At 40.4% G+C, this 25,834-nt stretch overlaps 1 protein-coding gene across 3 annotated transcripts in view; it reads right to left on the bottom strand.

Annotated features, from left to right (window-relative positions):
• CLOCK (clock circadian regulator) overlaps positions 1-25,834 on the bottom strand; it is a 482,886-nt gene that overhangs the window by 268,558 nt on the left and 188,494 nt on the right. For all 3 annotated transcript variants that reach the window (XM_053703956.1, XM_053703957.1, XM_053703958.1), the window contains exon 4: positions 17,071-17,130. In XM_053703956.1, the coding sequence (XP_053559931.1) occupies positions 17,071-17,130 (60 nt within the window). The remainder of the gene's footprint in view (positions 1-17,070; positions 17,131-25,834) is intronic.

Raw genomic sequence — 25,834 nt, 5'->3', positions numbered from 1 at the left:
TTTATTTATAACAAGGCTAAAAGCTGCATTTTTAAACATACTAAAGGCCATAAAACCCAATTTGTGATTCAAGAAAGTGCATGCAATTTTAAACAACTTTCCCTTTTATATCATTTGCTTATCCTTTGTTGAAATGCAACGCCTCCTCCTTGTGTCATGCACTTTGCAATGTGTGCAATGCATTGCTATTTCATCAACAAACGATATCTGAGAAGTATGAAGCAAATTAAATAATAGAAGTTAGTTATGTTGTTTATTTAAAATTGTATTCCCTATCTGAATCATGAAAGAAAATGTTTGGGTTTCATTGCACCTTTAAGTGTGTAATATATTACAGTAAGTGATGTCCCCTGCAATGCAATTTGTTTTCAAATGTTGGCAAAATGGCAAGTAGTTGAAGTTACTAGTACTATGTAATGTACTACATTTAAATTTTCTTGTTGATTTTACATTTGCGGCTTGACATTTTGACAACTTACTGTTTTGTTTTTTTAACACTGACAGAGTTCGACGTTGACAACATCATCCGTCATATATGTACATGTCATGCTAAAATGACAGAGGGAGACAAAAAAGATAGAGAGATAAAAAATGCACCTAGCATTTTAAAAGCAAGCATCTGGGTACATTTTGGATTTTATGAACATACTGGAAAGCACGAATTGGACAAGACACACGCGGTTTGTAAAGCCTGTCACACAAAAATTAAATACCTAGGGAATACTACTAACTTGAGAAATCACGTTAGCCGTTTTCACTCTGAGATGCTAACACCTGCCGCCAGTGCCACTGCCAAGGAAATAACAAGACTAGCTGAAGCTCATCAGCCAAGAATTCATGCAATGCTGTCAACTTTGCCGCCCAACTCTGACAAAGGGAAGAGAATAACCAAAGCTGTGGCAACTTTCATAGCGAAGGACCTACGGCCTTACTCTGTTGTGGAAAACCTTGGGTTTGGCAACCTGTTGAAGACGCTAGAGCCACATTATAAGATCCCGTCACGTAATCACTTTACAGAAAACGTTATACCTGCACTCTACCACGAAACCAAAGCTCAGGTAATTGCATCAATGAGCCAAGCCAGTCGAGTCGCAATAACGTGTGATTCATGGACTTCAGTCACGACGGAGTCTTATGTTACAGTAACTGCACATTACGTTAGCAAGGACTGGCAGATCTTGTCGCATGTGCTGCAAACGAGAGCAGTTTATGAGTCTCACACGGGTTCTCATCTGGCGGAGCTACTGTCTTGTGTCGTGGAAGAATGGCAGCTGTCCAATAAATCTGTAGTGCTTGTGACCGACAATGCGTCGAACATGATTGTTGCTGCTCAAGTTGGAAAATTCCCTCATGTAAAATGCTTTGCCCATACACTTAATCTCGCATCCCAGCGGGCGCTGAAAGTGGCCACGCTCTCCAGGCTTTTAGGCAGATTGCGCCGAATATCAACATTTTTTCACTGCAGCACTACAGCAAACCACAGTCTGAAAGAAAAACAGAAATGTCTTGGCCTGAAGAATCATAAGCTGATAACTGATGTGACAACAAGGTGGAACAGCTCATATGACATGGTCGAGAAGTTCTTAGAACAGCAACCTGCTATCTGTGCCACATTGTTGTCTCCAGAAGTCAGAAAAAGTGAGTCAGATCTCTGCACTCTCAACGAAACAGATGTGTCAAATGCAGAGGATGCTGTGAGTGCATTAAAGCCAATGAAAGATGCAACCACACTGATGTCAGAAGAGCGCAATCCAACTGTGTCTCTCATTGCCCCTCTAAATGCACAACTGCTCCAGAACATGACAGACACCATGGGAGATACACCCATGATCCATGAGATCAAGAATGCCATCAAAACAGATCTCCTGAAGAGGTACAGCAGTGAGGCAGAGAAAAAACATAATTTATGTAAGAACTTACCTGATAAATTCATTTCTTTCATATTAGCAAGAGTCCATGAGCTAGTGACGTATGGGATATACATTCCTACCAGGAGGGGCAAAGTTTCCCAAACCTCAAAATGCCTATAAATACACCCCTCATCACACCCACAAATCAGTTTAACGAATAGCCAAGAAGTGGGGTGATAAGAAAAAAGTGCGAAAGCATAAAAAACAAGGAATTGGAATAATTGTGCTTTATACAAAAAAATCATAACCACCACAAAAAAAGGGTGGGCCTCATGGACTCTTGCTAATATGAAAGAAATGAATTTATCAGGTAAGTTCTTAAATAAATTATGTTTTCTTTCATGTAATTAGCAAGAGTCCATGAGCTAGTGACGTATGGGATAATGACTACCCAAGATGTGGATCTTCCACGCAAGAGTCACTAGAGAGGGAGGGATAAAATAAAGACAGCCAAATTCCGCTGAAAAATAATCCACACCCAAAATAAAGTTTAAATCTTATAATGAAGAAAACTGAAATTATAAGCAGAAGAATCAAACTGAAACAGCTGCCTGAAGTATTTTTTCTACCAAAAACTGCTTCAGAAGAAGAATACACATCAAAATGGTAGAATTTAGTAAAAATATGCAAAGAAGACCAAGTTGCCGCTTTGCAAATCTGAACAATCAAAGCTTCATTCCTAAACGCCCAGGAAGTAGAAACTGACCTAGTAGAATGAGCTGTAATCCTTTGAGGCGGAGATTTACCCGACTCGACATAAGCATGATGAATTAAAGATTTCAACCAAGATGCCAAAGAAATGGCAGAGGCCTTCTGACCTTTCCTAGAACCGGAAAAGATAACAAATAGACTAGAAGTCTTTCGGAAATTCTTAGTAGCTTCAACATAATATTTCAAAGCTCTAACAACATCCAAAGAATGCAATGATCTCTCCTTAGAATTCTTAGGATTAGGACATAATGAAGGAACCACAATTTCTCTACTAATGTTGTTAGAATTCACAACCTTAGGAAAAAAATTAAAAAGAAGTTCGCAACACCACCTCATCCTGATGAAAAATCAGAAAAGGAGACTCACAAGAAAAGAGCAGATAATTCAGAAACTCTTCTAGCAGAAGAGATGGCCAAAAGAAACAAAACTTTCCAAGAAAGTAATTTAATGTCCAGTAAAATGCATAGGTTCAAACGGAGGAGTTTGAAGAGCCCCCAGAACCAAATTCAAACTCCAAGGAGGAGAAAATTGACTTAATAACAGATTTTATACGAACCAAAGCTTGTATAAAACAATGAATATCAGGAAGAATAGCAATCCTTCCGTGAAAAAGAACAGAAAGAGCAGAGATTTGTCCTTTCAAGGAACTTGCAGACAAACCTTATCCAAACCATCCTGAAGAAACTGTAAAATTCTCGGAATTCTAAAAGAATGCCAGGAAAAATGATGAGAAAGACACCAAGAAATGTAAGTCTTCCAGACTCGATAATATATCATCCTAGATACAGATCTACGAGCCTGTAACATAGTATTAATCACAAAGTCAGAGAAACCTCTTTGACTAAGAATCAAACGTTCAATCTCCATACCTTTAAATTTAAGGATTTGAGATCCTGATGGTAAAAAAGGACCTTATGACAGAAGGTCTGGTCTTAACGGAAGAGTCCACGGATGACGAGAAGCCATGCGGACAAGATCCGCATACCAAAACCTGTGAGGCCATGCTGGAGCCACCAGCAGAAAAAACGAGCATTCCTTCAGAATCTTGGAGATTACTCTTGGAAGAAGAACTAGAGGCGGAAAGATATAGGCAGGATTATACTTCCAAGGAAGTGACAATGCATCCACTGCTTCCGCCTGAGGATCCCTGGATCTGGACAGATACCTGGGAAGTTTCTTGTGTAGATGAGAAACCATCAGATCTATTTCTGGAAGTCCCCACATTTGAACAATCTGAAGAAACACCTCTGTGTGAAGAGACCACTCGCCCGGATGTAACGCTTGGCGACTGAGATAATCCGCTTCCCAATTGTCTATACCTGGGATATGAACCGCAGAGATTAGACAGGAGCTGGATTCCGCCCATACCAGAATTCGAGATACTTCTTTCATAGCCAGAGGACTGTGAGTCCCTTCTTGATGATTGATATATGCCACAGTTGTGACATTGTCTGTCTGAAAACAAATGAACGATTCTCTCTTTAGAAGAGGCCATGACTGAAGAGCTCTGAAAATTGCACGGAGTTCCAAAATATTGATTGGAAATCTCACCTCCTGAGATTTCCCAAACCCCTTGTGCTGTCAGAAACCCCCATACAGCTCCCCAACCTGTCAGACTTGCATCTGTTGAGATCACAGTCCAGGTTGGAAGAAAAAAAGAAGAAAAAAAGAAGCCCCCTGAACTAAACGATGGTGGTCTGTACCACGTCAGAGGGTGTCGAACAATCGGTTTTAAAGATATTAAATGAGATATCTTTGTATAATCCCGGCACCACCGGTTCAGCATACAGAGCTGAAGAGGTCGCATGTGAAAATGAGCAAAGGGGAACACGTCCAATGCAGCAGTCATAAGAACCTAGAATTTCCATGCATAAGGCTACCGAAGGGAATGATTGAGACTGAAGGTTTCGATAAGCTGAAACCAATTTCAGACGTCTCTAATCCAACAGAAACAGAGACATGGACACTGAATCTATCCGGAAATCTAAAAAAGGTTACTCTTGTCTGAGGAATCAACAAACTTTTTGGTTAATTGATCCTCCAACCATGTTCTTGAAGAAACAACACTCATAAAAAGCTGGAAAGGATCTTTCCATTGAAAATGAGCAAAGGGAATTGAATCCAATGCTGTTAAAACTTCTATGCATATATAGCAACTGAAGGAAATAATAGAGACTAAAGGTACCGACAGACGGAACCCAAATCAAATTGTCCCTTGTCTGATAGAGACAAAGATAGTGACATAAACCATCTGGAAACCTAAAAAAGGTGACCCTTGCGTGAGGAATCAAGAGCTTTTGAAAAAAAGATCCTCTAACTATGTCCTGAAGAGCAAGTGAAACATATGAGATTCCGCATCCACAGGAAATAATCTGAATGAAAACAGAAAAATGAAGAATATGCATTTATTGTATCTAATGAAAACAAATAATGCTATCAATGACCATAAAAAAGGCAGAATAGTTTGAATAAAACTCCAAAACCCAGTTCCTAGAAAAAGAACTGGAAGAAATACCCCAGAAGATTCCAGGTCTGAGCAGCGCTTGAGCCATGCTTCAACAGTATCCAGAATATATAGGACAGAAACACACTGAAAGAAAGTGTTAGCCTTACTGGAATAAAATCAAAGAAATTTTGACAGAATAGAACCAAATAAATTTCAAAGAAGTCTTAACCTGCCCCTTACCAGCCAAGCTGGAATACGGCACGTACATCGCAATATTAGGGAGCTGATTTCGAACCCCAATTATAAACATGTTACTTGGGAAAGAACTCAGGAATTTGTTCCTTAATAAGAACAACCAAACTAATATAAGCTTAAAGTTTAGTCTTAGAACTCAATCTTGAAGCCCATAGTAACAGTTAAGAATTGAATCCAATTATAATTGATTATCTTAGAACAAAAGAAATATGGATTTTCTTTTTGTTTTTTTTTTGTTCTTTGTTGTTTTTTTTTTTTGTTTTTTTTAAAAACACAAAATTCTTCTAGCTAAAATAGCTAAAGACATAGATTAACCCTCATTTGCGAATATATTCAATAAAATGAAGACACAAATGAAGTCATTAGCATGATAGTCCAGTTTAAAGCACCAGTCAAAACAGAGGACTTGCAAAATGCAAAACAACAAGACAAATGCAACAGCACCTAGTCTAGTAAATGTTGTCCCTTTAACAATGCTAAAAACAGAATTTATGTTTACCTGATAAATTACTTTCTCCAACGGTGTGTCCGGTCCACGGCGTCATCCTTACTTGTGGGATATTCTCTTCCCCAACAGGAAATGGCAAAGAGCCCAGCAAAGCTGGTCACATGATCCCTCCTAGGCTCCGCCTACCCCAGTCATTCGACCGACGTTAAGGAGGAATATTTGCATAGGAGAAACCATATGATACCGTGGTGACTGTAGTTAAAGAAAATAAATTATCAGACCTGATTAAAAAACCAGGGCGGGGCCGTGGACCGGACACACCGTTGGAGAATGTAATTTATCAGGTAAACATAAATTCTGTTTTCTCCAACATCGGTGTGTCCGGTCCACGGCGTCATCCTTACTTGTGGGAACCAATACCAAAGCTTTAGGACACGGATGAAGGGAGGGAGCAAATCAGGTCACCTAAATGGAAGGCACCACGGCTTGCAAAACCTTTCTCCCAAAAATAGCCTCAGAAGAAGCAAAAGTATCAAACTTGTAAAATTTGGTAAAAGTGTGCAGTGAAGACCAAGTCGCTGCCCTACATATCTGATCAACAGAAGCCTCGTTCTTGAAGGCCCATGTGGAAGCCACAGCCCTAGTGGAATGAGCTGTGATTCTTTCGGGAGGCTGCCGTCCGGCAGTCTCGTAAGCCAATCTGATGATGCTTTTAATCCAAAAAGAGAGAGAGGTAGAAGTTGCTTTTTGACCTCTCCTTTTACCTGAATAAACAACAAACAAGGAAGATGTTTTGTCTAAAATCCTTTGTAGCATCTAAATAGAATTTTAGAGCGCGAACAACATCCAAATTGTGCAACAAACGTTCCTTCTTTGAAACTGGTTTCGGACACAGAGAAGGTACGATAATCTCCTGGTTAATGTTTTTGTTAGAAACAACTTTTGGAAGAAAACCAGGTTTAGTACGTAAAACCACCTTATCTGCATGGAACACCAGATAAGGAGGAGAACACTGCAGAGCAGATAATTCCGAAACTCTTCTAGCAGAAGAAATTGCAACTAAAAACAAAACTTTCCAAGATAATAACTTAATATCAACGGAATGTAAGGGTTCAAACGGAACCCCCTGAAGAACTGAAAGAACTAAGTTGAGACTCCAAGGAGGAGTCAAAGGTTTGTAAACAGGCTTAATTCTAACCAGAGCCTGAACAAAGGCTTGAACATCTGGCACAGCTGCCAGCTTTTTGTGAAGTAACACAGACAAGGCAGAAATCTGTCCCTTCAGGGAACTTGCAGATAATCCTTTTTCCAATCCTTCTTGAAGGAAGGCTAGAATCTTAGGAATCTTAACCTTGTCCCAAGGGAATCCTTTAGATTCACACCAACAGATATATTTTTTCCAAATTTTGTGGTAAATCTTTCTAGTTACAGGCTTTCTGGCCTGAATAAGAGTATCGATAACAGAATCTGAGAACCCTCGCTTCGATAAGATCAAGCGTTCAATCTCCAAGCAGTCAGCTGGAGTGAAACCAGATTCGGATGTTCGAACGGACCCTGAACAAGAAGGTCTCGTCTCAAAGGTAGCTTCCAAGGTGGAGCCGATGACATATTCACCAGATCTGCATACCAAGTCCTGCGTGGCCACGCAGGAGCTATCAAGATCACCGACGCCCTCTCCTGGTTGATCCTGGCTACCAGCCTGGGGATGAGAGGAAACGGCGGGAACACATAAGCTAGTTTGAAGGTCCAAGGTGCTACTAGTGCATCCACTAGAGCCGCCTTGGGATCCCTGGATCTGGACCCGTAGCAAGGAACTTTGAAGTTCTGACGAGAGGCCATCAGATCCATGTCTGGAATGCCCCACAGCTGAGTGACTTGGGCAAAGATTTCCGGATGGAGTTCCCACTCCCCCGGATGCAAAGTCTGACGACTCAGAAAATCCGCTTCCCAATTTTCCACTCCTGGGATGTGGATAGCAGACAGGTGGCAGGAGTGAGACTCCGCCCATAGAATGATTTTGGTCACTTCTTCCATCGCTAAGGAACTCCTCGTTCCCCCCCTGATGGTTGATGTACGCAACAGTTGTCATGTTGTCTGATTGAAACCGTATGAACTTGGCCCTCGCTAGCTGAGGCCAAGCCTTGAGAGCATTGAATATCGCTCTCAGTTCCAGAATATTTATCGGTAGAAGAGATTCTTCCCGAGACCAAAGACCCTGAGCTTTCAGGGATCCCCAGACCGCGCCCCAGCCCATCAGACTGGCGTCGGTCGTGACAATGACCCACTCTGGTCTGCGGAATGTCATCCCTTGTGACAGGTTGTCCAGGGACAGCCACCAACGGAGTGAGTCTCTGGTCCTCTGATTTACTTGTATCTTCGGAGACAAGTCTGTATAGTCCCCATTCCACTGACTGAGCATGCACAGTTGTAATGGTCTTAGATGAATGCGCGCAAAAGGAACTATGTCCATTGCCGCTACCATCAAACCGATCACTTCCATGCACTGCGCTATGGAAGGAAGAGGAACGGAATGAAGTATCCGACAAGAGTCTAGAAGTTTTGTTTTTTCTGGCCTCTGTCAGAAAAATCCTCATTTCTAAGGAGTCTATTATTGTTCCCAAGAAGGGAACCCTTGTTGACGGAGATAGAGAACTCTTTTCCACGTTCACTTTCCATCCGTGAGATCTGAGAAAGGCCAGGACAATGTCCGTGTGAGCCTTTGCTTGAGGAAGGGACGACGCTTGAATCAGAATGTCGTCCAAGTAAGGTACTACAGCAATGCCCCTTGGTCTTAGCACAGCTAGAAGGGACCCTAGTACCTTTGTGAAAATCCTTGGAGCAGTGGCTAATCCGAAAGGAAGCGCCACGAACTGGAAATGCTTGTCCAGGAATGCGAACCTTAGGAACCGATGATGTTCCTTGTGGATAGGAATATGTAGATACGCATCCTTTAAATCCACCGTGGTCATGAATTGACCTTCCTGGATGGAAGGAAGAATAGTTCGAATGGTTTCCATCTTGAACGATGGAACCTTGAGAAACTTGTTTAAGATCTTGAGATCTAAGATTGGTCTGAACGTTCCCTCTTTTTTGGGAACTATGAACAGATTGGAGTAGAACCCCATCCCTTGTTCTCTTAATGGAACAGGATGAATCACTCCCATTTTTAACAGGTCTTCTACACAATGTAAGAATGCCTGTCTTTTTATGTGGTCTGAAGACAACTGAGACCTGTGGAACCTCCCCCTTGGGGGAAGCCCCTTGAATTCCAGAAGATAACCTTGGGAGACTATTTCTAGCGCCCAAGGATCCAGAACATCTCTTGCCCAAGCCTGAGCGAAAGAGAGAGAGTCTGCCCCCCACCAGATCCGGGTCCCGGATCGGGGGCCAACATTTCATGCTGTCTTGGTAGCCAGTGGCAGGTTTCTTGGCCTGCTTTCCTTGTTCCAGCCTTGCATTGGTCTCCAAGCTGGCTTGGCTTGAGAAGTATTACCCTCTTGCTTAGAGGACGTAGCACTTTGGGCTGGTCCGTTTCTACGAAAGGGACGAAAATTAGGTTTATTTTTTGCCTTGAAAGGCGATCCTGAGGAAGGGCGTGGCCCTTACCCCCAGTGATATCAGAGATAATCTCTTTCCATTCAGGGCCAAACAGCGTTTTTCCCCTTGAAAGGATGTTAAGTAGCTTGTTCTTGGAAGACGCATCAGCTGACCAAGATTTCAACCAAAGCGCTCTGCGCGCCACAATAGCAAACCCTGAATTCTTAGCCGCTAACCTAGCCAATTGCAAAGTGGCGTCTAGGGTGAAAGAATTAGCCAATTTGAGAGCATTGATTCTGTCCATAATCTCCTCATAAGGAGGAGAATCACTATCGACCGCCTTTATCAGCTCATCGAACCAGAAACATGCGGCTGTAGCTACAGGGACAATGCATGAAATTGGTTGTAGAAGGTAACCCTGCTGAACAAACATCTTTTTAAGTAAACCTTCTAATTTTTTATCCATAGGATCTTTGAAAGCACAACTATCCTCTATGGGTATAGTGGTGCGTTTGTTTAAAGTGGAAACCGCTCCCTCGACCTTGGGGACTGTCTGCCATAAGTCCTTTCTGGGGTCGACCATAGGAAACAATTTTTTAAATATGGGGGGAGGGACGAAAGGAATACCGGGCCTCTCCCATTCTTTATTAACAATGTCCGCCACCCGCTTGGGTATAGGAAAAGCTTCTGGGAGCCCCGGGACCTCTAGGAACTTGTCCATTTTACATAGTTTCTCTGGGATGACCAACTTGTCACAATCATCCAGAGTGGATAATACCTCCTTGAGCAGAATGCGGAGATGTTCCAACTTAAATTTAAACGTAATCACATCAGGTTCAGCTTGTTGAGAAATGTTCCCTGAATCAGTAATTTCTCCCTCAGACAAAACCTCCCGGGCCCCATCAGACTGGGTTAGGGGCCCTTCAGAACCATTATTATCAGCGTCGTCATGCTCTTCAGTATCTAAAACAGAGCAGTCGCGCTTACGCTGATAAGTGTTCATTTTGGCTAAAATGTTTTTGACAGAATTATCCATTACAGCCGTTAATTGTTGCATAGTAAGGAGTATTGGCGCGCTAGATGTACTAGGGGCCTCCTGAGTGGGCAAGACTCGTGTAGACGAAGGAGGGAATGATGCAGTACCATGCTTACTCCCCTCACTTGAGGAATCATCTTCGGCATCATTGTCACATAAATCACATTTATTTAAATGAATAGGAATTCTGGCTTCCCCACATTCATAACACAGTCTATCTGGTAGTTCAGACATGTTAAACAGGCATAAACTTGATAACAAAGTACAAAAAACGTTTTAAAATAAAAACCGTTACTGTCACTTTAAATTTTAAAACTGAACACACTTTATTACTGCAATTGCCGAAAAACATGAAGGAATTGTTCAAAATTCACCAAATTTTCACCACAGTGTCTTAAAGCCTTAAAAGTATTGCACACCAAATTTGGAAGCTTTAACCCTTAAAATAACGGAACCGGAGCCGTTTTTAACTTTAACCCCTTTACAGTCCCTGGTATCTGCTTTGCTGAGACCCAAACCAAGCCCAAAGGGGAATACGATACCAAATGACGCCTTCAGAAAGTCTTTTCTAAGTATCAGAGCTCCTCTCACATGCGACTGCATGTCATGCCTCTCAAAAACAAGTGCGCAACACCGGCGCGAAAATGAGGCTCTGCCTATGATTTGGGAAAGCCCCTAAAGAATAAGGTGTCTAAAACAGTGCCTGCCGATATTATTATATCAAAATACCCAGATAAAATGATTCCTCAAGGCTAAATATGTGTTAATAATGAATCGATTTAGCCCAGAAAAAGTCTACAGTCTTAATAAGCCCTTGTGAAGCCCCTTATTTACGATCTTAATAAACATGGCTTACCGGATCCCATAGGGAAAATGACAGCTTCCAGCATTACATCGTCTTGTTAGAATGTGTCATACCTCAAGCAGCAAGAGACTGCTCACTGTTCCCCCAACTGAAGTTAATTGCTCTCAACAGTCCTGTGTGGAACAGCCATGGATTTTAGTGACGGTTGCTAAAATCATTTTCCTCATACAAACAGAAATCTTCATCTCCTTTCTGTTTCTGAGTAAATAGTACATACCAGCACTATTTTAAAATAACAAACTCTTGATTGAATAATAAAAACTACAGTTAAACACCTAAAAAACTCTAAGCCATCTCCGTGGAGATGTTGCCTGTACAACGGCAAGAGAATGACTGGGGTAGGCGGAGCCTAGGAGGGATCATGTGACAGCTTTGCTGGGCTCTTTGCCATTTCCTGTTGGGGAAGAGAATATCCCACAAGTAAGGATGACGCCGTGGACCGGACACACCTATGTTGGAGAAATAAATCATAATCTGATACTTAGAAAAGTACCTGAAACTAAATAATTTTCCATAAATAAGATATAACTATATAAAGGAAAATAAATACTATTTTGCTATAACAACAATAGCATAATTAGTAGGAGTAGAGATAGCTCCAATAAATTGGAGAACCCTCCAAATTAAATTTAAACTGCTTGACAAAAGAATATAGTTTAAAAATAAAAGAAAATTCTCAGCCTATTCCATTCCCTAGTATGGGGAATTGGAAGGAAAACCTCTGAAATCACAGAAGAATAAAAAGGCAGAAATAGTGTCAGCTAGTTTTAAAGAACTAGTTACCTTAATATCCAAAATAATCCAACACCTCTTCAACAAAGAACAAATGTACTTTAATAATAAAAAATTTATATAAAAAAGTAGATTTGTTAGTGTCAATATCTGATGAAGAGAATTTCTGAAAGAGAAAAAAACATCATCAGAGAAGGATAAATCAGTATGTTGTTGGTCATTTGAAACTTCAATAATTAAAAAAGAAGTGAAAAAGACCTAAAAATTGATATTAGAAGGCACAAAGTCAGACAAAGCCTTAATCAGAAAAAATATTTCTTAAAAATCTTCTAAACATTTCTTGTACTTAAGAATGGAAATGTATAAAGCATAAATACTAATGGAATCTGCATGTAAAAGTATATCATAATAACTTAATACAAACCATAGCTAAACATAAACATTTATAACATTTAAAATAAATGAACTTAGCTTTGGTAGAACTGAAACTCAGTTAAGCATTTTTCCAGAAGTGGCTTCTGACTCAGGGACAACGGAGACATCTTGCAATATGTAATAGAAAAAACAACATATAAAGCAAAATTGATCAAATTCCTTAAATGACAGTTTCAGGAATGGGGAAAAAAATGCCAGTGAACAAGCTTCTAGCAACCAGAAGCAATAAATAATGAGACTTAAATAATGTGGAGACAATAGAGACGCCCATATTTTTTAGCGCCAAAAAAGACGCCCACATTATTTGGCACCTAAATGCTTTTGGCGCCAAAAATGACGCCACATCCGGAACGCCGACACTTTTGGCGCAAAAAAACGTCAAAAAAATGACGCAACTTCCGGCGACACGTATGACGCCGGAAACAAAAAAATTTTTGCGCCAAAAAAGTCTGCGCCAAGAATGACGCAATAAAATGAAGCATTTTCAGCCCCCGCGAGCCTAATAGCCCACAGGGAAAAAGTCAAATTTTAAGGTAAGAAAAAAATTGATTAATCCATATGCATTATCCCAAATATGAAACTGACTGTCTGAAATAAGGAACGTTGAACATCCTGAGTCAAGGCAAATAAATGTTTGAACACATATATTTAGAACTTTATATAAAAGTGCCCAACCATAGCTTAGAGTGTCACAGAAAATAAGACTTACTTACCCCAGGACACTCATCTACAAGTAGTAGAAAGCCAAACCAGTACTGAAACGAGAATCAGTAGAGGTAATGGTATATATAAGAGTATATCGTCGATCTGAAAAGGGAGGTAAGAGATGAATCTCTACGACCGATAACAGAGAACCTATGAAATAGACCCCGTAGAAGGAGATCATTGCATTCAAATAGGCAATACTCTCCTCACATCCCTCTGACATTCACTGCACACTGAGAGGAAAACCGGGCTCCAACATGCTGCGGAGCGCATATCAACGTAGAATCTAGCACAAACTTACTTCACCACCTCCATAGGAGGCAAAGTTTGTAAAACTGATTTGTGGGTGTGATGAGGGGTGTATTTATAAGCATTTTGAGGTTTGGGAAACTTTGCCCCTCCTGGTAGGAATGTATATCCCATACGTCACTAGCTCATGGACTCTTGCTAATTACATGAAAGAAAGATACTTTATACAGCCTCTGCCCTGGATCCTCATTTTAAGGGACTGCCTTTTATTCTCACAGAGGAGGAGAGATTGGAGATATACAGAGGAGTGACTGAGGAGGCTGCATCCTTGGAGGTAATTTTAATTGCATCATGTTTCTTGAAAAATGTATAAATTGAAAACAAACATAAAACATACCATCCATAACAAAATAGGCTTAGCTAGCAGTAGCTTGCTTAGTAGCTAGTTTAATGAGTACAAGGTTTATTTATATAAGACAGTTCGAAAACGCCACAATCAACTTTCCTCCTCCTCCGACCTAATAGATGTGAGCTGTTGCATGCATTTATGCATTACTGTCTCTCTGAGCACACACATAGCATTAGCTGGCTGGCTGCTAGAGGTAATAATGAATGCTATTTTTTCTATTCTTTTGTTCAAACACAGATTGAGTGTACTAGTACAGTTACATCTAGGAGGACAAACGTGGATGAAGTGCCACTGCCTGAGGGAAAAGAAACTCTGGAAGAAGAATCACCCATCGAGGAGGATAACCCCCCTTCTCCCAAAAGAAAGTCCACATCGCTGCTCATGACTTTGCTGGGACAGTCTTTCACTGACACTGAAGGTACAATAGAACCCAAGACCCCCTATGCCAAGGCTGAAGAGGAAATAGAGAAATATTGTAAAGCCCCATCTCTGCCGCTCACTGAAGACCCTTTGAACTGGTGGCATGTACATGAGGTCATATTTCCCCTCCTCTCTCATTTGTCAAAGCAATACTTGTGTATCCCAGGTACAAGCGTGTCTGCAGAGCGGGTTTTCTCCACTGCAGGAGATGTGGTAACGGCAAAAAGAAGCACCCTCAAACCAGAGCATGTGGATCAACTAGTGTTCTTACAGAAAAACCTACATATTCCATAATTCTGAGTAGTGATTCAGGTTTATAATATTTAATGTTTTTTGGCACATCCAGAAAGTGCTGTGTGCCCCACTGCAGTGCCCAGTGCAGTATTGTTATTAAGTTATTTTATATTTGTTAATGTTATAGCTTATAGCTTTTTGAAAAATGAAGCTTAAAACCTTGAGTAAATCTTTCTTGGATCACAAAATATACTAGTACACTACACGACTGACCACGTCACTCACTGTCACAGTTACACACACACAAACAATACAAAAGAAACAACACACAACTGCACACACCTCATGTGTGCGTGTCACCCTTCTTCACCATGATTCACTCTTTTTATGATGTGTGGTTTTTTTTGGTATTGTGTGACTGTGTGTGTGTGGTGTGTGTGTGTTGTGTAACAATATATTTGTGATCCCATAAAGATAATCAAAGTAAGTTAATCTAATAGTTCAATGCTACTTCTTGTATAATGTCTATTACTACATCTAGTGTTACTGTGATGTTTGCCAATCAGGAAGTGCTCTGTTTTGTAGATGTTGTGCTATTGTTTACAGCACACCTGTATTGTTTGCAATGCAGTGAGTGCATATTGAATAAGGGATTATTCACACTAAAAATTGTCTATTTTAAATAGACCCTTTAAGAAAGATATCATATGTTTTGTTTATGATCCCAAATGCCATCCCACTCCCAGGCAGATCTGTAGGGGTTAACCTAATATAACCAACCAGTTAACAATAACCACCTCCACCACCACCCGCCAGTCAGCGCGCCTCTACTAATAAATCGGATCCTAAACGTGTACTCCAGAGAGTTGTTTGTGTGTGTAATGTCTAACTGTCTTTATGAGTGTGTGAGTGTGACTGTGAGTGAGTGCCAGTTTGAATGTTGTTTGTATGTATCTATGAGTGTGTGTGAGACTGAGTGCCTTAACTGCCTTTGAATGTTTTTGTTTGTATGTGTGTCTGTCTATGAGTGTGAGTGTGACTGTGGCTGACTGGCTGTGGTGCCTTTGAATGTTTTTGTTTGTGTGTGTCCCACTGTCTAGTGTCTAACTGTCTATGAGTGTGCAGAGAGTGAGACCACTGAAGCCAAACCACTATTATTAGGGGAAGGAAAAGCCTTGACAGAATAAATCGTAAATTGAAGCTTAAAACCTTGAGTAAATCTTTATTGGATCACAAATATACTGTAACAGACAGTACACAGCACACACACACACAACACAATACAAAAATAAAGCACAAACACCTCATGTGCGTGGCGTGCCACCCTTTCTTCACCATGATTTACTCCTTGATGTCTGTGGGCTTTTTTATGTATTGTTTGTTTGTGTGTGTGACTGTGACTGTGTGTTCAGTGACAGACTCAGTCACTGTTCAGTTGTGTGTAGTATTGCTTTAAAACTAAGTAACTAATAACTAACTATATATTTGTGATCCCATAAAGATAATATAATCATCAAGAAGAAACTAGTTATAGTAGTTCAGTTCAATGCTACTTGTTTTAAATGTCTCTAGTACTACTGTAACTGTGTAAACTAATTGTATATGTCACATGTGTGTGTTGTGTGCACACTCTGTGCTGTGTTCCAGATTCACGTGATGTTTGTTTGCCACAAATTGACAGTCATGAAGGCCACTAAGTGCACCTGTAATTTTGTACCGCATATAAGGGATTTATGTTTTGTTTTCTGAGGAGGACAATTTTCACATAAATAAGAAATAAGGTATTATGGTGGTAACTTAAGCTTAACCTATCTATTTTGGTTTTAATTTAATGTCTATTATTATATTATTACTAAGTAAAGACATTAAATTAAAACCAACATAGATAGGTTAGACATTTATTTGTTGTTCATGTTTGTTTACAAGTGTATAGTGTACTATATATAATATAAATTTAAATATTTTCTTTTATTGAAGAAGTACACTGCGAGCACTGCACTTTTTACACTACTCTGTAACTACAGTTTGATGCCATAATATTGTTTCCAAACCAATACAATTACAATACAATTGCCACTTAGTATTTACTGTTCTATAAAACTGTTGTTGTCTGCTGTGTTCAGACTTTGCCACAGGAAAGAGTGTCCCTTTTTTGAGCTAATAAAATAAAAATAGAGTTTATTTCAATATTTTGACTGCTTGAATTTTTTTTTCTGAAAAATTTAAAAAATGGGCAGAAATAGTGCAGTAATCGTGATGCATCGCAATGCATCGTAGAATCGAATCATTACGATGATAATCGTAATCAAATCGAATCGTGAGACAAGTGAAGATGCGCAGCTCTAATGTAGACTACTGTAGATGACATATTATTAACAACTCAAGAGGTGTGTAATCTGATATCCACAGAGGCGTGTTTAATTTTCAATCCGTTCCCTTGTAAGCGTTGTTAATACATTGTTTTTTCCCCCAAAATATTTCTCAAAAGCAGCATCCGGATTCAATAAAAATGTTATTAGTGTTAACAAAAGGGGGGGGGGACTATTACTTTTTTTTAATACAACTGTTTGTTACTTAACTTGAACAAAAAGAATAAAACCAAAAAAAAATTATTAGTGAAAAGAGACCATAACCTTTGTTTTGCATTATCAACAAAAGTTAAAAAAGAAAAAACATACCTCTTTGCTTTATCCTTGTCATCTTCTTCCACAAGTCCGTCAAAAATACTTCCATCATCTCTGTGAATGAAACACAGAAGTCCTATCAGTTTTAAATGCATGATCTACAGTCTAAAACCCACAAGTTAATTTGTAGGTGACATTGAAAGCATAAAAAAGTTTAATCGAGAAAGACAGAATGACACACATGGAGAAATACAGAGGCTAAAATACAAGCGTACCTCGGATGTTTTGTGGGTTTGGTCCCAGACCACCGCAATAAAGTGAATATAGCTATAAAGTAAGTCACACTCATTTTTTTTGGTTTCCCAGTGTATATATAAAACAGAATTTATGCTTACCTGATAAATTACTTTCTCCAACGGTGTGTCCGGTCCACGGCGTCATCCTTACTTGTGGGATATTCTCTTCCCCAACAGGAAATGGCAAAGAGCCCAGCAAAGCTGGTCACATGATCCCTCCTAGGCTCCGCCTACCCCAGTCATTCGACCGACGTAAAGGAGGAATATGCATAGGAGAAATCATATGATACCGTGGTGACTGTAGTTAGAGAAAATAATTCATCAGACCTGATTAAAAAAACCAGGGCGGGCCGTGGACCGGACACACCGTTGGAGAAAGTAATTTTATCAGGTAAGCATAAATTCTGTTTTCTCCAACATAGGTGTGTCCGGTCCACGGCGTCATCCTTACTTGTGGGAACCAATACCAAAGCTTTAGGACACGGATGATGGGAGGGAGCAAATCAGGTCACCTAGATGGAAGGCACCACGGCTTGCAAAACCTTTCTCCCAAAAATAGCCTCAGAAGAAGCAAAAGTATCAAATTTGTAAAATTTGGTAAAAGTGTGCAGTGAAGACCAAGTCGCTGCCTTACATATCTGATCAACAGAAGCCTCGTTCTTGAAGGCCCATGTGGAAGCCACAGCCCTAGTGGAGTGAGCTGTGATTCTTTCAGGAGGCTGCCGTCCGGCAGTCTCATAAGCCAATCGGATGATGCTTTTAAGCCAAAAAGAGAGAGAGGTAGAAGTTGTTTTTTGACCTCTCCTTTTACCAGAATAAACAACAAACAAAGAAGATGTTTGTCTGAAATCCTTTGTAGCCTCTAAATAGAATTTTAGAGCACAAACTACATCCAAATTGTGTAACAAACGTTCCTTCTTTGAAACTGGATTCGGACACAAAGAAGGCACAACTATCTCCTGGTTAATGTTTTTGTTAGAAACAACTTTCGGAAGAAAACCAGGTTTAGTACGCAAAACCACCTTATCTGCATGGAACACCAGATAAGGAGGAGAACACTGCAGAGCAGATAACTCTGAAACTCTTCTAGCAGAAGAAATTGCAACCAAAAACAAAACTTTCCAAGATAGTAACTTAATATCTACGGAATGTAAGGGTTCAAACGGAACCCCTTGAAGAACTGAAAGAACTAAATTGAGACTCCAAGGAGGAGTCAAAGGTTTGTAAACAGGCTTGATTCTAACCAGAGCCTGAACAAAAGCTTGAACATCTGGCACAGCCGCCAGTTTTTTGTGAAGTAAAACAGATAAAGCAGAAATCTGTCCCTTCAAAGAACTTGCAGATAATCCTTTCTCCAAACCCTCCTGTAGAAAGGATAGAATCTTAGGAATTTTTATCTTGTTCCATGGGAATCCTTTAGATTCACACCAACAAATATATTTTTTCCATATTTTATGGTAAATTTTCCTAGTTACAGGCTTTCTAGCCTGAACAAGAGTATCAATGACAGAATCTGAAAACCCACGCTTTGATAAAATCAAGCGTTCAATCTCCAAGCAGTCAGTTGGAGTGAAGCCAGATTCGGATGTTCGAATGGACCTTGAACAAGAAGGTCCTGTCTCAAAGGTAGCTTCCATGGTGGAGCCGATGACATATTCACCAGGTCTGCATACCAAGTTCTGCGTGGCCACGCAGGAGCTTTCAAGATCACCGAAGCCCTCTCCTGATTGATCCTGGCTACCAGCCTGGGAATGAGAGGGAACGGTGGGAATACATAAGCTAGGTTGAAGGTCCAAGGTGCTATCAGTGCATCTACTAGAGTCGCCCTGGGATCCCTGGATCTGGACCCGTAGCAAGGAACCTTGAAGTTCTGACGAGACGCCATCAGGTCCATGTCTGGAATGCCCCATAATTGAGTTATTTGGGCAAAGATTTCCTGATGGAGTTCCCACTCCCCCGGATGGAAAGTCTGACGACTCAGAAAATCCGCTTCCCAATTTTCCACTCCTGGGATGTGGATTGCAGACAAGTGGCAGGAGTGATTCTCCGCCCATTGAATTATTTTGGTCACTTCCTCCATCGCCAGGGAACTCCTTGTTCCCCCCTGATGGTTGATATATGCAACAGTCGTCATGTTGTCTGATTGAAACCTTATGAATTTGGCCTTTGCTAGTTGAGGCCAAGCTTTGAGAGCATTGAATATCGCTCGCAGTTCCAGAATGTTTATCGGGAGAAGAGATTCTTCCCGAGACCATAGACCCTGAGCTTTCATGGGTTCCCAGACCGCGCCCCAGCCCACCAGACTGGCGTCGGTCGTGACAATGACCCACTCTGGTCTGCCGAAGCTCATTCCCTGTGACAGGTTGTCCAGGTTCAGCCACCAACGGAGTGAATCTCTGGTTCTTTGATCTACTTGGATCGTCGGAGACAAGTCTGTATAATCCCCATTCCACTGTCTGAGCATGCACAGTTGTAATGGTCTTAGATGAATTCGTGCAAAAGGAACTATGTCCATTGCCGCAACCATCAAACCTATTACTTCCATGCACTGCGCTATGGAAGGAAGAAGAACAGAATGAAGTACTTGACAAGAGCTTAGAAGTTTTGATTTTCTGGCCTCTGTCAGAAAAATCTTCATTTCTAAGGAGTCTATTATTGTTCCCAAGAAGGGAACTCTTGTTGACGGGGACAGAGAACTTTTTTTCTATGTTCACTTTCCACCCGTGAGATCTGAGAAAGGCTAGGACAATGTCCGTATGAGCCTTTGCTTTTGACAGAGACGACGCTTGAATCAGTATGTCGTCCAAGTAAGGTACTACTGCAATGCCCCTTGGTCTTAGCACCGCTAGAAGGGACCCTAGTACTTTTGTGAAAATCCTTGGAGCAGTGGCTAATCCGAATGGAAGTGCCACAAACTGGTAATGCTTGTCCAGAAAGGCGAACCTTAGGAACCGATGATGTTCCTTGTGGATAGGAATATGTAGATACGCATCCTTTAAATCCACCGTGGTCATGAATTGACCTTCCTGGATGGTAGGAAGAATTGTTCGAATGGTTTCCATCTTGAACGATGGAACCCTGAGAAATTTGTTTAGAATCTTGAGATCTAAAATTGGTCTGAATGTTCCTTCTTTTTTGGGAACTATGAACAGATTGGAGTAAAACCCCATCCCTTGTTCTCCTAATGGAACAGGATGAATCACTCCCATTCTTAACAGGTCTTCTACACAATGTAAGAATGCCTGTCTTTTTATTTGGTTTGAAGACAATTGAGACCTGTGGAACCTCCCCCTTGGGGGTAGTTCCTTGAATTCCAGGAGATAACCTTGAGAAACTATTTCTAGCGCCCAAGGATCCTGAACATCTCTTGCCCAAGCCTGAGCAAAGAGAGAGAGTCTGCCCCCCACCAGATCCGGTCCCGGATCGGGGGCCAACACTTCATGCTGTTTTAGTAGCAGTGGCAGGTTTCTTGGCCTGCTTACCCTTGTTCCAGCCTTGCATCGGTCTCCAGGCTGGTTTGGTTTGAGAACTATTACCCTCTTGCTTAGAGGGTGTAGAATTTGAGGCTGGTCCGTTTCTGCGAAAGGGACGAAAATTTGGCTTATTTTTAGCCTTAAAAGACCTATCCTGAGGAAGGGCGTGGCCCTTTCCCCCAGTGATGTCTGAAATAATCTCTTTCAAGTCAGGGCCAAACAGCGTTTTACCTTTGAAAGGGATGTTAAGCAATTTGTTCTTGGAGGACACATCCGCTGACCAAGACTTTAGCCAAAGCGCTCTGCGCGCCACAATAGCAAAACCTGAATTTTTCGCCGCTAATCTAGCTAATTGCAAAGTGGCGTCTAAGATAAAAGAGTTAGCCAATTTAAGTGCTTGAACTCTGTCCATAACCTCCTCATACGAAGAGTCTTTATTGAGCGACTTTTCTAGTTCTTTCGAACCAGAAACACGCTGCTGTAGTGACAGGAACAATGCATGAAATTGGTTGTAGAAGGTAACCTTGCTGAACAAACATCTTTTTAAGCAAACCCTCTAATTTTTTATCCATAGGATCTTTGAAAGCACAACTATCTTCTATAGGGATAGTAGTGCGTTTGTTTAGAGTAGAAACCGCCCCCTCGACCTTGGGGACTGTCTGCCATAAGTCCTTTCTGGGGTCGACCATAGGAAATAATTTTTTAAATATAGGGGGAGGAACAAAAGGTATGCCGGGCCTTTCCCATTCCTTATTTACAATGTCCGCCACCCGCTTGGGTATAGGAAAAGCATCGGGGGGCACCGGGACCTCTAGGAACTTGTCCATCTTACATAATTTCTCTGGAATGACCAAATTGTCACAATCATCCAGAGTAGATAACAACTCCTTAAGCAGAGCGCGGAGATGTTCTAATTTAAATTTAAAAGTAATAACATCAGGTTCAGCTTGTTGAGAAATTTTTCCTGAATCTGAAATTTCTCCCTCAGACAAAACCTCCCTCCTGGCCCCTTCAGATTGGTGTGAGGGTATGTCAGAACCATTATCATCAGCGTCCTCATGCTCTTCAGTATCTAAAACAGAGCAATCGCGCTTTCTCTGATAAGTGGGCATTTTGGACAAAATGTTTTTAATAGAATTATCCATTACAGCCGTTAATTGTTGCATAGTAAGAAGGATTGGCGCACTAGATGTACTAGGGGCCTCTTGTGTGGGCAAGACTGGTGTAGACACAGAAGGGGATGATGCAGTACCATGCTTACTCCCCTCGCTTGAGGAATCATTTTGGGCAACATCATTATCAGTGGCATCATTGTCCCTACTTTGTTTGGACACTATGTCACATTCATCACATATATTTAAATGGGGAGGAACCTTGGCTTCCAAACATACAGAACATCGTCTATCTGATGGTTCAGACATGTTAACAGGCATAAACTTGATAACAAAGCACAAAAAACGTTTTAAAATAAAACCGTTACTGTCACTTTAAATTTTAAACTGAACACACTTTATTACTGAATATGTGAAAAAGTATGAAGGAATTGTTCAAAATTCACCAAAATTTCACCACAGTGTCTTAAAGCCTTAAAAGTATTGCACACCAAATTTGAAAGCTTTAACTCTTAAAATAACGGAACCGGAGCCGTTTTTTACATTTAACCCCTATACAGTCCCTGGTATCTGCTTTGCTGAGACCCAACCAAGCCCAGAGGGGAATACGATACCAAATGACGCCTTCAATAAGCTTTTTCAGTGGTTCTTAGCTCCTCACACATGCATCTGCATGCCTTGCTTTCCAAAAACAACTGCGCATTAGTGGCGCGAAAATGAGGCTCTGCCTATGACTAGAAAAGGCCCCCAGTGAAAAAGGTGTCCAATACAGTGCCTGCCGTTTTTTTAATACATCCCCAAGATTAAAAGAACTATTTATAGTTATAATCCACTAAAAAATACTTATAAAGTAATCGTTTTAGCCCAGAAAAATGTCTACCAGTCTTTAAAGCCCTTGTGAAGCCCTTTATTCTTATACTAAACTAAGAAAATGGCTTACCGGTTCCCATAGGGAAAATGACAGCTTCCAGCATTACCAAGTCTTGTTAGAAATGTGTCATACCTCAAGCAGCAAAAGTCTGCCCACTGTTTCCCCCAACTGAAGTTAATTCATCTCAACAGTCCTGTGTGGAAACAGCCATCGATTTTAGTAACGGTTGCTAAAATCATTTTCCTCTTACAAACAGAAATCTTCATCTCTTTTCTGTTTCAGAGTAAATAGTACATACCAGCACTATTTTAAAATAACAAACTCTTGATTGAAGAATAAAAACTACATTTAAACACCAAAAAACTCTTAGCCATCTCCGTGGAGATGTTGCCTGTGCAACGGCAAAGAGAATGACTGGGGTAGGCGGAGCCTAGGAGGGATCATGTGACCAGCTTTGCTGGGCTCTTTGCCATTTCCTGTTGGGGAAGAGAATATCCCACAAGTAAGGATGACGCCGTGGACCGGACACACCTATGTTGGAGAAAAGTTGTATTTACACTATACTGTAGTCTATTAAGTGTGCAATAGCATTTTGTCTACAACAAACAAACAATGTACATACCTAAATTAAAAAATACTTTATTGATAAAAAAAAAATGCTAACCATCATCTGAGCTTTCAGGGAGTCACAATCTTTTTGCTGATGGTATATATAAGTGTATATATAGGTGTGTATTCATGTGTTTATTTGTGTATATATGTTGAAAAAATGGCGCTGATAGACTTGATTGACGCAGGCTTCACACAAACCTTCAATTTGTAAAAACTGCAATAACTGCAAAGTGCAATAAAGCAAGGCACTACAAAACAATATATGCCTTTAGTTGTATTTGCCTTTACGTGATTATATACTCCACTAATTCTCCATTAAGATGTTTGGGGTAGCCTAAGGTGTCAAAGTGTCAATCTTAAAAACTGAGCTTTAGGAGTTATATTCATGTATTAAGATTGAGCCTCCGAAGAGTATGTAGAAACTTTGCTTTTATTGCTGTTTTTAGTCAAGGACAAAAAGGGACAGTCAACACCAAAAAAAGTAAATTTATGCTTGCCTGATAAATTAATTTCTTTTACGATATGACGAGTTCACAGATTTCATCCTTACTTGTGGGATATTAAAGTGAAGGTAAAGTTTTTCACATACAAATTGATATGTATTTTCCTTTTCCAACGTACAACGTAGTCGCTATGTTTATTTTTTAAATAATTTTATATTTGACCGTATTTGCCTACCTTGATTTTTCTAATTATTGCAATCCTAACTCCTCCCATCCAGCATTTCCGTGTTTGCTATACATTGACGTATAGAGTGGTCACACCCGCTCTATACGTTTGAACTACGCTCGTGCACATTGAGCCTCTACTTACCGCGCATGCACCCAAAAATTATCTCTCGCTATTGCGCATCGCGTTAATCGCGGTCATAGAACTCCTCAGCGCATGCGTCCAAAAGCTGCAACATAGTATTGAATGAGTTGCGAGACTCATTCAATACTATGGGCCCGATCCTATATGCAGCGTCGCCCACAAATGCCGGCGACGCTGAATTTTGCGCTGGTTTGGTATCCTATATACGACGTAACCTAGAAGTTACGCTCGTATATTTCTGCCGTCGCCCGTGGTTTTTTGGACCATAGGCAGGTATACCAAACTAGCGCAGTTTGGTATCCAATATACAGCGTAAGGACTTACGTGGCGAAAATGGAGAAATCTTACTCCATTTTCACCTCGCCACAAAAAGAAGCCGTAGTAAGCCTTACGCTGTCTATTAGAGCCCCGTAACTCCCTAAACTACCTGCAAAATAAACCTAACACCTAACGCATACGCAATGTCTATCTACCTGTCAACCGCGATCCCCCGCCGCAATCCCTAATAAAGTTATTAACCCCTAAACCGCCGCTCCCGGACACCGCCGCCACCTACATTAACTACCGCCTAATGTGATCCCCCTACACCGTCGCCAACTATATTAAACTATCCCCTAAAGTGAGCCCCTTACACCGCCGCCATCTACCTTACCTACCCCCTAAAGTGAGCTTCTACCCAGCCGCCATCTACCTTACCTACCCCCTAAAGTGAGCTCCTACCCCGCCGCCATCTATTTTAAAATTATTACCCCTAATTTAATCCCCCTACCCCGCCGCCAGCTATATTCGATTATTTAACCCCTAAAATACTAAACTATCCCTACCACTAAACCTAAGTCTAATCCTACAAATAGCCCTGAAAAGGGCTTTTTGCGTGGCATTACCCCAAAGTAAACTGCTCTTTTGCCAGCCCTTAAAAGGGCTTTTGGCGGGGCTTTGTCACAAAGTAATCAGCTCTTTTGCCTACAATCTAAATCCCCCTACACCGCTGCCACCTATAATAAATGTATTAACCCCTAATCTAATCCCCCTACACCGCCGCCACCTATATTAAACACATTAACCCCTAATCTAATCCCCCTACACCGCCGCCAGCTATATTAACCCTAATTATATTAGGGTTAATATAGTTAATATAATTATTATATTATATATATTAACCCTAATTATATTAGGGTTAATATAGTTAATATAGTTATTATATTATATATATATTAAGTATAATAACCCTATCTAACTCTAACATCCCTAACTAAACTCTTATTAAAATAAATCTAATATTAATATTATTAATGAAAATATTCCTATTTAAATCTAAATACTTACCTATAAAATAAACCCTAAGATAGCTACAATGTAATTAATAATTACATTGTAGCTATTTTAGGGTTTATATTTATTTTACAGGTAACTTGGTATTTATTTTAACTAGGTACAATAGCTATTAAATAGTTAATAACTATTTAATAGCTACCTAGTTAAAATAAGTACCAATTTACCTGTAAAATAAATCCTAACCTAAGTTACAAATACACCTACACTATCAATAAATTAAATAAACTACAAATATCTAAACTAAAATACAATTAAATAATCTAAACTAAATTACAAAAAAAAAAACACTAAATAACAAAAAATAAA

Source organism: Bombina bombina, chromosome 2 (genome assembly GCF_027579735.1).
Source record: "Bombina bombina isolate aBomBom1 chromosome 2, aBomBom1.pri, whole genome shotgun sequence".
Classification (NCBI taxonomy): Eukaryota; Metazoa; Chordata; class Amphibia; order Anura; family Bombinatoridae; genus Bombina; species Bombina bombina.
This window is presented reverse-complemented; position numbering and strand designations above follow the sequence as displayed.